General features: G+C 46.0%; 1 protein-coding gene across 1 annotated transcript; it reads left to right on the plus strand.

The window, feature by feature from the left end:
• Positions 1-705: 705 nt before the first annotated feature.
• On the plus strand, positions 706-10,403 carry LOC149271423 (cholesterol 24-hydroxylase-like). Its single transcript, XM_089507440.1, has 15 exons — positions 706-851; positions 1,115-1,192; positions 1,403-1,484; positions 2,431-2,504; positions 2,605-2,691; positions 3,025-3,163; positions 4,042-4,155; positions 4,585-4,741; positions 5,479-5,541; positions 6,028-6,100; positions 8,062-8,146; positions 8,376-8,486; positions 9,732-9,820; positions 9,932-9,998; positions 10,251-10,403. Exons 1-15 carry the CDS (start codon positions 706-708, stop codon positions 10,401-10,403), a joined length of 1,518 nt encoding a protein of 505 aa, XP_089363566.1.
• The last annotated feature ends 4,234 nt before the right edge of the window (positions 10,404-14,637 follow it).

Below are 14,637 nucleotides of genomic sequence, written 5' to 3' on the forward strand. Positions count from 1 at the left end.
GGCAGAGTCTGTCCGTGTGTGTGTGTGTGTCTGGGTGGCAGATCCTGTCCTGGTGTGTATTTAGTCATCTGTTTTCTGGCCTTTTACTTTCTGTAGGACTAAATTGAACTATTTAATTTTTACTTATCCAGAGATAAAACGCCCTCCTGAATTTGTAGTCGCTTCAGAGGCCCAGAAATCAGTGAGAGCAAAAGTAAAGGTATTGTGTTATTTCCTCTATTTCAACCTGCGTATTTTATTAAAAAGGGATTAGTGGCAGTAAATTGTGGCTTCAGGGGTCCCGTGTATGATGACTTTTTTTTTTTAGTCGCGTTGCTCCGCCTAGAGGATTGGCTGAGCGCCGCAATTCAGTTGGGGTGGTCAGAGGTCTGAGTTTCTTCCCTGCTGCGCGGTGAGTCTGCGACTTACAGACTCACTCGTCGTGAGGGTGATCTGACCAGCCAAGGCCCAAGGAGTGCCACACTGCCACTAGTACCAACTAAATGGTCAAAGATTAGTTACTGTTTTGAATCTTTCATAAAAAATATAGCGCTTTATAAATTGCATGACGTTATGATTCATTTATTATATATTTATGTATTGCTAATTGATAACAGTGACAAAAGCATGCTGAAATAAAACTAATAGACCGCAAGAAATGGTATATAAGATTTGTGTGGTCGCGGTTGTGACCTTCTCGGCATCTTCTTGCAGCTCCGGGGAAGCATGTGGCTCTCGGTCGTGTTCCAGTGGGCCTTCTATCTGCTGCTGCTGGCGGCGGCAGTAGCCGGGGTGCTCTTTCTGGCATATTGCGCTTACGTTCAGTACATTCACATGAAGTTTGACCACATCCCGGGGCCGCCGCGAGACAGGTGAGTGACATTCCGTTAAACCACCCACTGTACAGCGCCACGGAATATGGCGGCGCTATATAAAAACAATAAATAATAATTATAACCAGGTAACACGTTGGCTCCATATCCACACTGAGGTTTGTGATAAAGGTGCGACCGCAACCGCGTCGGGGTTGGAAGGGGATTCTCTAACCTTTTCGTGTAGTCTGGGAATTCTGACACCGCACCCCCCGGTGTGAATGAATGAATGAAGCGCTGATTTCTGATTCTCATCTTCACAGCTTTCTCCTGGGGCACATTCCCACTCTAAAAAAAGCAATGGAGAATGATAAGCTGATCCACGATCTCTTCCTGCAGTTGTAAGTCTCATAACTTGTCACAAGCCTGTAGTTATGTTTATGCCGTATAGAAATTTCTATTTTTCCTCTACTGAGAGGATGGATGGAGTAGATTCCTGCCGTTACCTCTCAGCTGAGTTGGTGGAAACCCAACCGGATCAGCCATAAAATCCAACAGGCAACCAATACCGCCTAGTGGTTCTGATCAGCCCCCAATGTCTCTTCTTCTAGTGCAGAAGAGTATGGTCCGGTATTCAGGATTAACACTCTTCATCGCGTCATGATAACCTCCACCTGCCCGGAGTCTGTGAAGGTCAGTAGCTATTACCCCCTTCCCTGTACGGGTCAGTAACTATTACCCCCTTCCCTGTACGGGTCAGTAACTATTACCCCCTTCCCTGTACAGGTCAGTAGCTATTACCCCCTTCCCTGTACGGGTCAGTAGCTATTACCCCCTTCCCTGTACGGGTCAGTAACTATTACCCCGCTCCCTGTACGGGTCAGTAACTATTACCCGCTTCCCTGTACGGGTCAGTAACTATTACCCCCTTCCCTGTACGGGTCAGTAGCTATTACCCCCTTCCCTGTACGGGTCAGTAACTATTACCCCCTTCCCTGTACGGGTCAGTAACTATTACCCCCTTCCCTGTACGGGTCAGTAACTATTACCCCCTTCCCTGTACAGGTCAGTAGCTATTACCCCCTTCCCTGTACGGGTCAGTAGCTATTACCCCCTTCCCTGTACGGGTCAGTAACTATTACCCCGCTCCCTGTACGGGTCAGTAACTATTACCCCGCTCCCTGTACGGGTCAGTAACTATTACCCGCTTCCCTGTACATATTGCCTACAATGCCGAGGTATTGTGAGATCTGCAGGGCAGGGACCTCCTTTCTTAATGTATTCACACCCTGACCACTGTATGAGTTATTACATACTATGTATGTGTGTGTGTGTATATATATATATATATATGTATATGTGTGTGTGTGTGTAAGCAGTACGTGGCATGAATAGAAGTTACTGATATATCGTTTCTTCTCCATGTAGATCCAGAGAAGGCGTAAAATCATTAATCTTTATGCTAATTTGAGTGCATTGATTACTTATAATAAGAGTTAAAATGAGTTTATTCTCCTCCTGCTCCTGAATTCACTGGAATTTCTTTAAAAATAAATAAATAAACATACATTTTTTTTTTTTCTGACTTTTATCTGGCAAACAGAATCTCATCGTTCTCTATTATCTGATTGATTTCTAGGAATATCTGATGAACCCCAAATATCCCAAAGATCCGTACACATACAATCGGCTTTCCGGTTTGTTCGGAAAAAGGTACGTTCCGAATGTGTTTGTGGGCGAGAGTCTGCGAATCCTTTACGTTTCTTTAATGTGTGATGGCGGCAGATTCATCTCCCATCCCTCCTCTCATTAGGTTCATGGGCAGGGGATTGATAACCGATCCAGACCACGATCATTGGTACAAACAGCGGCGCATCATGGATCCCGCATTCAGTAAACAGTGAGTCCGCAAAGCTCGGGGTATAGGCAGATGGGAGAACCCACCGGCAGATCGGCCCCATCCGGCCCCCGTCTAGTCGCCAGTTTCTCCTGCTGTAAAGACTCAAACCTTTATCAGTCGTTGGTCTCGTCTTAGATTCAGGAGCCGTATGTCTATCCCATGCATGTTTAATACCCTCACTGTATTACCCTCTACCACTTCTGCTGGGAGGCTGTTCGGCTTACATTTGGTATTTATTATCAACTTGGAGATCTTAATAACCATTCACTTAGGGAAGATGGACACCCATTGTCAATAGCTGGAAGCAGGGCCACTAGTGTGTGTTCCCGACAGGTACCTGATGCAGATGTTCAAAGTGTTTAATGAAAAGGCTGAATTCCTGATGGAACAATTGGAAGAGAAAGCAGAAGCCAAAGAAGCAGTGAGTTTACACAAACTCATCAACTGCGTCACCCTGGACGTCATCACCAAGGTCAGTAGAAACTTCTCGCCTCCATCACTGAGCCCGGCGCTGTAAACAGTAATGACCCCCCCGTGCTGTATACAGTAATATAACCCCCAGACTTTGTCAGAGTGTCCAGAAGGGAGACTAAGACTGAGCCATTCTATTGTCCCCCACAGGCAGTATGATAAGGAGTCGGGGTGTTTAGTAGATCGGGGATCAGATAACAGAGCGAGAATCATACAAACGGCTGATATGCAGGTCCCTGAAAACATCATATTATGGGGCAAAATGACTACAGATCGATATTTCTGAAAAAGATTTATAATCTGATACGAGGGATGAAGAAATCGTTTTTACGGTTTGATCTCTGACTTATCTCTACCTTTGATCCTCTTTATGACCTGTGTAGAAAGGTCGCGTTCGCTTCTTGCACAACGAAGCAGGAGTGTAACCGGTGTCCTCGCTTTGGTCCGCATCGTGTAAAAATATCCCTCAGCCCCTCTCTGCTTTTTTTTTATTTTTTTTATTTTTTTTTTTTTTATTGCTACATTTTAGGGGGGGAAAACCCAAAACTTGGAACTTTAAATGTTGTGTGGCATTATTGTATAGTTGCAATGTTACGAGAAACGGTAACCCAACAACATCAAATAATCAACATTCCAAAATCAAGCTGAAAACCTAAAATAGAGAGATCTGTATTAACCCCTTCACGACAAGGCCCGTATACGTGCGGGATCACGATGCGGTGTCCTGAGGGCTTAAAGACGTAACATTTTCTGATCAGGTGAAGCTGGGTCGCTCGGAGAACTTTGCCACGGACGCTGTGAGCGATATTAAGGCTATACCGCCCATATTGAACTTTATTCACAGTCATTTTCAGCCGGTTCTCCTTGTTGTGGTTGCAGGTTGCGTTCGGGATGGAACTGGATTTAGTTGAAGGAAATAAGAGCGATTTTCCTGGCGCCATCACCACCGCCCTCAAGGGAATGATGCATTACATGCAGGACCCCTTCATGGAGGTGAGACCATCGTTCCTCGCGAGACTCGTGGCCTTATAACCAGAAGATTCTGACAATTATTCAGGAATTTATGGAATTTCCAAATTATTGGCTGACATTCCCAGTTTGTGACACATAAATGTGTTATAATTGCGTAGCGGGGGGACCACATCGGCCATTATTTCCAAGACACTTAGACCTTCCACCTGCCGCCGCCGGCTCTACCGGATGGGTTTTCGGGATCTGTTGCCATATAACCAAAAGGAGAATAGATTAATTTCTCCATAACCTAAATGAATTCCACCTGTGCTCATGCAGCAGACCCTGAAATCCCAACCTGGAGACCGCTGGAGGAGGTCCATGGATGGGAAGACCCTTCGGTGCGTTCTGAGCTCCATGTGGTTACTGCTTCACTTTAACAAACCCCGCCGAGTGTCTCTTTTCTTTCAGTACTTGCCGAAACACCGGGCTTTTGTGAGGGAGGTGCACGAAAGTGTTGAGCTCCTGCGTAAAACCGGAAGGGAATGTATCGGTAAAAGGAAGCAGGCCATGCTGAACGGGGAGGAATTACCCAAGGACATACTGACCAAAATCCTACAGAGCGCTGGTAACCCTCTATATGTCACCGTGTGTCTTAATACTTTCTATTCATGTCAATGCCTGAGCTGGCGGGTGCCGGTGCCCTGTTCTCTCCCATGTTAGTAAGCAGGAGGGGGCAGCAGGTCTCCCCAGGGTGCTGGAACGCTTAGGGCTGGCCCTTGACTTCAGCTGATGATGGATAGGAGTCCTGAGGAGACAAAGGGATGTCAGATCCTTTGTTTTTTCTCGTCTTCTGATGTGTGTGACGCCTCAAAGATTCCCCTGTTGGGTAATAGGACTCTCCGTGCCCCTCATCTCAATGGGCCCATAGGCGAGATTACTGTGGTCTGTGCTAGGCCGGGGCAGCCACTCCTGCACCTCTTCCTCTGCTCCGAGCCTTTCTGGGGCCGCCATATGATGTCATATCCCGATGCATGATGAAAGCATTTCGTGTGAGGAAGAACCAGAATATATAGAGCTTCCATAACCAGAGGTGTAATACAGATAAGATAAACCTGTGATAAAGGAGAAAGGCATGGAGGAGATCGAGGGCTATAGTGCTACTAGAGATGCAACTAACGTGGGATGATGGTGGACAGACCTAAATCACACCCCTTTGTGGAAACAGATAGAAGCGGCGCTCCTCGGCGCATGTTTAAATGCATTGTCTGTGTTGAATCGGCCCCTCGCAACCTTTAAGATCACCGGACCTTTAATACCCCAAAAAACATGTTTTTCACATTGCTTTTCCTCCCCGTCGCTCAGAGCAGGAGAACGGTTTGGATGACGAAGTCATGCTGGACAACTTTTGTACGTTCTTCGTAGCCGGTGAGTTTGGGGGGACGCTGAGAGATGAGACCCTCTCTGGATTTACTATATATATATATATGTCTGTAAGCGCACCAGGAGCATAAATTATATATAAAGCGGGATACGTATAGAGGATTTAATGGGCAGTGAGCTTACCCTGCGTTATAGGAATACATTTTATTATCATTAGTTGTTGTTATTGTTATTAATAATAATACATTTTATTCGTAGTATTAGTCAATGTTTATTATTGCCGTTATTAATAATAATTAATCATACATTATTATTAATCATGTATTATTTATATAGTGCCAACAATTCCCACGTGTCTTCTTACAGTCACTACATTCAAAGGGAACCTGCAGACTATGATGAACCATACATTAGGGCTTGGCTTGCAGGCTTACAATCTAGATACATTGATAAGTGTTACTTTGTAGCTAATTTGTATCGATCCCTGCAAGGTCCCGCTGAATAAAACTATGGGCAATGTGTCTTTTACAGGACAAGAGACTACGGCCAACCAGCTGTCGTTCACGGTCATGGAACTGTGCAGACAACCTGAAATAACACAAAGGTATGTCATGGGGAGGAAGACAACGAATCTGGCAATGAGCAGGTTAAACTGTTTTATCAATGTGATTATTTCCAAGGAAAATGTAAAACATGATCACATGTGAAAAATTGTGCTTATTTTACCGCGAGCGTGTTGTACCGCACCGCAGAATATGATGGTGCTATATAATTCAATACATATTATTAACCTCTCTGCATAAAATCTGTTCGTCCCAGATATAGCCAGCAGGGGGCCGTCCTCCAGAGCTGAGTTTGTCCATGTGATTATTATATTTATTCTTAAATAATTATAACAAATGAAAGAAAAGGACATTTTGTCCATCAAAATAACATGAAATGGATCAGGAATCCAGCGTAAATGGGGTTAATGTCGTACAGAGGCCCTTTATCACTCCCATCACTCCTGTGTTCCAATGGCCCTTTATCACTCCCGTCACTCCTGTGTTCCAATGGCCCTTTATCACTCCCATCACTCCTGTGTTCCGATGGCCCTTTATTACTCCCATCACTCCCATGTTCCAATGGCCCTTTATCACTCCCATCACTCCTGTGTTCCAATGGCCTCTTATCACTCCCATCACTCCTGTGTTCCAATGGCCCTTTATCACTCCCATCACTCCTATGTCCCAATGGCCCTTTATCACTCCCATCACTCCTGTGCTCCAATGGCCCTTTATCACTCCCATCACTCCTGTGTTCCAATGGCCCTTTATCACTCCCATCACTCCTGTGTTCCAATGGCCCTTTATCACTCCCATCACTCCTGTGTTCCAATGGCCCTTTATCACTCCTGTGTTCCAATGGCCCTTTATCACTCCCATGTTCCAATGGCCCTTTATCACTCCCATCACTCCTGTGTTCCAATGGCCCTTTATCACTCCCATCACTCCTGTGTTCCAATGGCCCTTTATCACTCCCATCACTCCTGGGTTCCAATGGCCCTTTATCACTCCTATCACTCCTGTGTTCCAATGGCCCTTTATCACTCCCATCACTCCTGTGTTCCAATGGCCCTTTATCACTCCCATCACTCCTGGGTTCCAATGGCCCTTTATCACTCCTATCACTCCTGGGTTCCAATGGCACGTCGTGTTCGCTGATCCAAGTTTAAAAGGATAATTGATGGTTAGAAAACCCTTTTGTAATTACGTTACAGACAGAAATTTCCTTGTTTTCCATGAAAACAGCTCAGTGACCCCAAACTTTTGAATGTTAGTTTGTATATTTATATAGATGAATGTGTTATCTTTATTTATTTATTAGCGTGTTTCTCCTTGTATGTTAATCACATGACCAAGTGTTGGAATGAATTAATGTGCCATCTTCTTCTTCACGGTTCTATACAATAAGCAAGTCGAGCGTTGTGTATAAAAGTGATTCTGGTGCAAAACGTTCTGGTCTTATCGCCATAGCAATTTATGGAATGTATAGTAGGTTGAAAAAAGACTTCAGTCCATCAAGTTCAACCTTTCACACCTATCTAGTTCTAAAGTTGGTCCAACAAAGGCAAAAAACCCTACTTGGGGCAATTACCGATTATGCCACAACAGGGAAAAAATCCTTCTTGGTTCTGATCCATTTAATTTGTTGCCATAGTGATAAGATCCCTTTAAATCCTTGCACCATAGTCATTGGCTGATTGAGTAACATATACAATGTATCTGGGATTTCGTTTTTTCCCCCTAATGAAGCGAAGGGGTGACGAGATCCAATTTCTGAACATAAAAACTCTGCGGGGAGGAAAAGGTTAAAATCAGAAGTTAACGCTAAAGTCGCATAACTGGGACCCCCAATAATGGTGTCCTGAGAGTAATTGGGCTCCTGCTACCGGGCGGCGTCTGCTTCCTCCGGTTCCTCTCCTGAAATATGTGTAAGAGGTGTGAATGTATTAGCCGGCTGAGGCTGAGCCTAATGAGGTTTGTTAATATTATTTTAAGACGGTGCTAAATGTTGCTATTCCAGGCTCAGGGAGGAGGTGGATGAAGTCCTGGGATTCAGACGCGATATCAACTTTGAAGACATAACGAACCTCAAATATATGACTCAGGTGAGACGTGGGATTGGAGGGCGGGGGATGAGGAGAGACGCAGGACAGAATATTATTAATTATTGTTTTATATAGCCCCGTCATATTCTGTAGCGCTGTACAATAAGTAGATAGTCCATAACAAGTAGCATATAACATAACAATTTGACTTACAGAAACCACAGGTGGGGAGGGGAGGGCCCTGCCCACAAGAGCTTACAGTCTAGCCTTTCTTTATGTCTGGTCACAGGTTTTAAAGGAATCCCTGAGATTTTACCCCCCGGGGCCAGGGACCAATCGTTACGTTGTGGAAGATACAGTGATCGAAGGAATTCGGATTCCCAAAGGAGTGGCCATCACTGTAAGTTCTCTGATGTTTGGTGAAGCCAAATCCTACGCAATAAACATTTATCTTTCCAAAAAGGACCAAATCCTGACATAGAATCTGACCGTTTCTCCTGCTGTAACGACTCAAACCTTAACCAGTCGTTGGTCTCGACTTAGATTCAGGAGCCGTATGTCTATCCCATGCATGTTTAATACCCTCACTGTATTACCCTCTACCACTTCTGCTGGGAGGCTGTTCCACTTCTCTACAGCCCTTTCCCCTAGATGTGTTTATTCATGTGTGCGTTGGGAGTCTGCAGAGGGCATGAGCTGCAGCCATACCATAAGCGGATCCAGGGGAATTTCCTCCTGCGAGAAAGATAACGTACCTCTTAATGTCCCTAATTTCAAGGAGAAGGCAGAGGTGTGTGTGTGTGTGTGTGTGTGTGAGAGTCTAGGTATGTTACAGTGTGTTTGAGTCTGTGTGTTCAGTTGTGTTAATGTGTCTGGTTGTGTAAGTGTCTGTGCCTCTGGATATGCTAGCATGCGTGACTCTGTGTATCTAGGTATGTTAATGCGAGTGTCTGGCTGTGTGTTAGTGTTGAGTGTCTGGCTGGCTGTGTGTTAGTGTTGAGTGTCTGGCTGGCTGTGTGTTAGTGTTGAGTGTCTGGCTGGGTGTGTTAGTGTGCATGTCAGGGCATTAGGGTAAGTGTTAATGTCTGTGTGTCTGGATATGTTAGCGTGTGTGTGTACATCTGTGTTAGTGCTGAGTGCCTTGGTGTGTGTGTGTGAGTGTCTGGGAGTGTGTTAGCGTGTGTGTGTACATCTGTGTTAGTGCTGAGTGCCTTGGTGTGTGTGTGTGAGTGTCTGGGAGTGTGTTAGCGTGTGTGTGTGTACATCTGTGTTAGTGCTGAGTGCCTTGGTGTGTGTGTGAGTGTCTGGGAGTGTGTTAGCGTGTGTGTGTGTACATCTGTGTTAGTGCTGAGTGCCTTGGTGTGTGTGTGTGTTTGTGTGTGTGTTAGCGTGTGTGTTATTGTGAGTGCCCCTCCTGATATTAGGTTCTGGATCTGGCCCTGAGCCATACGTTTTATGATCAGCAGTCTCTGCTGCCCGTATCTGCACTGAAAGTGAAAATGTGTGGATGTAATGGGATCGGCCATACTGTGGTTGGTAATCATGAAATGGGTATAAGGCCATGTTTCCCATAAGGGATATTAAGGGGTCCCCTAAGCTTGGTTTCAGTTTTGGGGTAACTGGAATATGATGTGTTTCCGTGCAGTTTAGTACCTACGTCATGGGGAGGATGGCTAAATTCTTTCCAGATCCATTCAAGTTTGACCCAGAAAGATTTCATCCATCAGCCGAAAAGTGAGTTCTGTGTGTTTAAAGCCCGTGTCCGTCTGTCCGTCTGTCTGATCAGAAGCGCTTTCTGCTGTCACATGACGCTCGGTGTTAGTTGGTCGATCTGCTCTTTTTCAGACCGTATTACTGCTACTTCCCGTTTGCGTTGGGTCCGCGTTCCTGTCTGGGGCAAGTGTTCTCCCAGGTGAAGTATTTCTCACGATTTCTTAACGCCCTAAAAATGTCACCTGATCCCAGCCTCATCCTACTTGTGGAACTCAGCCCTACATGAGGACGAGTTCTCCACGTAACTTCCATATTCTATACATCATGTGATTTAAGTTTTCATGAAGAAAATGGGCAGGAGTTGGTATTTGGTAAAAATGCAGTTTGAGTATTTGGTGATTTGGCATCAGGGCTCACCGGCTTCTCTTTTTCTCCTCGCTTCTCTGGGCAGCTGGAGGCTAAGGTCGTCCTGAGCAAACTTATTCAGCGCTTTGAGTTTGAACTCGTCCCCGGCCAGTCCTTCGGCATCATGGATACAGGAACCCTAAGACCCCGCGATGGCGTTGTGTGCACCCTGAAATCCAGAGTGGTCTCCTCCAAATAACAAGGTGCTGCTTGATCCAGATGTAAATCTGTCTCATCATTAAAGCTTCTGTCACGGCTTCTGTTGTGTGGTTAATAACGAAAGCTCTGGCTTTACCGGCGGGAGAAAAAGAATACCTAGCCACCAAAAGGGGCAAAGTAAAATTAACACCCGGGGGCGCATTGTAATGGGATACTAACCTTGGAGGTTGTGCTAAAGAATGGAGGGGTAGTGAAGGCTCCATCTCAAACCAGATGCCTACCTCTGAAACCTTTTTACTCTTGAGCCCCACCAGAACGTTTGAATTTCTCACTTGCTGTCCAATTGCCCCCTTCTCCCTGACTCCTCTCCCTTTAGATAACAGCTACTAACAAGCTCCACTTTGCGGCACCATGCTTGGGTTCAGTTATTTAAATAATACAAGGCCCTACACTGGAACACCAGCCCAGGCTGTTGTGAAACTCATTTCTGGCACTCAGTGGGTTAAAGGCTAATAATAACAGCTGAGTTTACAAAGTATCAACCTGTTGGAGGCTGCAGTAATCCCTCTCACCAGCAGGTGGCGCCCCCGAATCACTCTCCCCGTATGCCAGGCGCAGTAATCCCTCTCACCAGCAGGTGGCGCCCCCGAATCACTCCCCGTATGCCAGGCGCAGCGTGACTCCCTTCCTGCCCTTACGGATTGAGTTTTTTTCACTGCAAACTTTCTTGTTAAACGTTAAAAAAAAGGAAAGTTTTCGGAATTTTTCATTAACCTCAGCACAGAGCACATGATATGCTGCCAAACGCTCAGGTTACAGGGCTCTCCAACCAGGGGCCACACGTAGCGTTTAGTTACATGGATCCGGAATTGGTTACTTTGTATCGTTCTAAAGACTCGCGATAGGCCCCGCCGATCGTCCTTATACTCAGCGTTTTATTCTGGGGGCTTCTGCCGGCACTAAACTCAACAACTCCCCCTGGATTATTCCCATCTATTATTGGTTCTTTCTCCCCAGTAGAGGGAAGGTTCCGGGTAGTTTATTATCTCTCCTACACCTACCATGATGGCCTCGGTCGCGGTGCCGGTGTTTCATGCTGAGCGCCGTAAGATGACGTCATATGCCGGCGCTCGGCAGTGAAACAGCGTACGCCGCGGCAGAGGCCTCCCGCTCCCACCGCAGGACGTCTGCAAGGTAAGTAAACTTCAAAGGGGGGGAGAGGGGTAGATAGTGAGAAGAGGGGGTGGTAAGAATATTAAAATAAAGAGTGAGTGAGATAATTAATGTGTCTGAATGAGTGAGAATGAATTAATGAATTTGTAAATGATTTGTTTGAATGAGTGAGAGAGTAAATGATTGTGTGAATAAATTATGTGAGTAAAAATGTTTGTGTGTATCATAGATGTATAATTTATTTGTGGAAAGATGGCACAGGCCGGGTAGTTCGGGGACAAAGATGGCAAGTCCGGTGTTTTTTTTATCTGGGTGCTGGTCAGGTTCTATGTGGGCGCCAGGGCTGACGTTTGAGGCGTGCGACCTGTGATCTGTGCCTGTAATTTAGGTTTAATGGTGAGTTTTTATGTGAATTACAGTTGATCTATACCTGCAATGCTGGGTTTGTGTGTTTATTCTGCTGATCTATGCCTGCAATGCTATGTTTCCATACCTTATTTATGTATAGCTGCAAATACAGGATTTGTATGTCTGATTCTGATTCAGTGTGGCAATTTTTTTTATTTTATTTTTTTGGTGTGGTAGTGGAGGGAGTGATTGCATGCTAGGGAGCGTGGACCGGGGCCCAGGGAAATGCTTGCGTAGGGTCCAAGTTTTTCAATATAAAATGTATTGGCAGCAGGTTCTAATATTTATATATATATATATGTTGACGGCAGGGGCTAATATTAATATACATCGGCGGCAGGGTCTAATATATATATATATATATATATCGGCAGCAGGGTGTAATATGTATGTGTGTATATATATATATATATATATATATATATATATAATATATATATATATATACCGTATTGGCTCGGATATAGGCCGCCCCCGTATATAGGCCGTACCCTAAAAGTTTGGTGCTTTTTTAAAGAAAAAGTTTTTTTCTTTAAAAAAGCACCAAAAAAACATGCTGCCACTCTGTCTCCCCCCCCGAGATATGCTGCCACTGTCCTCCCCCCCGAGATATGCTGCCACTGTCCTCCCCCCCGAGATATGCTGCCACTGTCCTCCCCCCCGAGATATGCTGCCACTCTGTCTCTCCCCCCCCGAGATATGCTGCCACTCTGTCTCCCCCCCCGAGATATGCTGCCACTGTCCTCCTCCCCCGCCCCGAGATATGCTGCCACTGTCCTCCCCCCCCCCGAGATATGCTGCCACTCTGCCCCCCCCCGACTTACCAGAGCAGACTCCCGGGTGTCTTGCTGGGCCGGCGGGGGACATCTATGCAATACGCTTATACAACTTCCGGTCCCGGCACTCAGCTGATGCGCCGGCACCGGAAGTTGTATACGCGTATTGCGTAGATGTCCCCCGCCGGCCCCGCAAGACACCCGGGAGTCTCCTCTGGTAAGTCTTGGGGCAGAGGTAAAACACATCGTGCGGACGGTCACCGGCTGCGGCCATGCGGGTAAACAACCTCCGCAGCCGGTGACCATCCGCACGATGGGCTTAGACAACCTCCCGTGCCGGCACCCCCCCCCCGTGGAAAGTGCTGGCAGGGGAGGCTGTCTAAGCGTATCGGAGAGTAGGATACGGGTCCCCTGCACTGCTGCGGGGGATCTGTATCCTAAGCCTGCTGCCTGCCCGGCGCCCGGAACTGCATGTCCCGGGCGTCGGGCGCTAGACCCCGAATATAGGCCGCACCCCCACTTTAAAGACTTAAAGTGGGGGGAAAAAGTGCGGCCTATATTCGAGCCAATATGGTATATATATATATATATATATATATATATATCTATATATCTATATCTATCTCGGCAGCAGGGGCTAACTGCCAGTTCAGCTGTTATTTTGAAATCATATTTCAATCAAGGTCTTTACTTAGAGGGATAAGTACGTATTATGTAGTTAAAAATGCATGTCTAACGCATGGGGTGACCATATTTTATTCCTGCCATTCAGAGACACACTATGAAGCGCATGACATCACACACACACACAGGTGTATATATTATAATATAATATATAATATAATATATATACACCTGTGTGTGTGTGTGATGTCATGCGCTTCATAGTGTGTCCCTGAAGGAATAAAATATGGTCACCCTACTAGGCAAACGGCCTTCTATTTCCTTTATGTGATGCCCGTACACGGTGCTTAACAAGGTCATGTGATACCCTGTATGTGGGGCTCCGTGAGGTCTCGTGGTGCTCTGTATGGGGTGCTCTGTGAGGCCTCGTGACGCTCTGTATGGGGTGCTGTGTGAGGTCTCGTGGGGCTCTGTGAGGTCTCATGATAAATGATGATAGTTCGCAGGTTGCACCTGTTGCATTTCCATGAATTAGAATACTTTGCAGGTAATTCATCTCCGCGAGACAAAGTGATAAAAAAACAACAAAAAAACGTAATGTGATCTCATCAAACAGCCCGGCTTATGCCCTAAAACACCCGTTCTCTAACACTGAGGAAAGTCAGAATGCGAGTCAGGGGCAGCACCTGAGATTTGGGGTCTGCGGTGAGCCGACCGGTGATGGGTTTAGCGTTTATCTCAAACCGTTTGTTGCTGAAGGACGAGCTCCTCAGACGGGGGACTCATTACTTCTTCTCTATTAGAAGCTTTTGTGTTGTTTGTTTTATGCTATTGTTGGTCTTTGTTGGATGAAATTTATGGTTCTGCGTCCGGAAGAAACGGTTTCAGTCGCCCTCCAGCTGAGTCGCAGAGTTAAGGCTTTGGCTAGAATAACATTGTACTAAATACATCAGACCCACTGCCTGAGAGAGCGTACAGACCGGCCCCCAGATCCCTGCCCCAGGTCATGGCTCATCCTTACTCACAGAGACATTTTGTTTGGCTTTCAGGCTGACCTCTGGTCCTCTTCCACACCAGGGTAATTACCAATCAAGGAACTCTTAGGATATAGCTCTGCAGCTGAATGGGCAGATTCTCAGGGTTTTTACCCCAGTCTCGGGTGTAAGGGGCAGACTCTCAGGGTTTTTACTCCAGTCTCGGGGTGAATGGGGCAGATTCTGGAGTCTGGCGCCGACTCCTTCATATTCTCCTCCAATTTAATGATATTTGGGCATCCTGATTAGTGCTTTTCTC

Source organism: Sceloporus occidentalis, unplaced genomic scaffold (assembly GCF_023333645.1).
Source record: "Sceloporus occidentalis isolate IW3139 unplaced genomic scaffold, rSceOcc1.0.p SCAF_523, whole genome shotgun sequence".
NCBI lineage: Eukaryota > Metazoa > Chordata > Lepidosauria > Squamata > Phrynosomatidae > Sceloporus > Sceloporus occidentalis.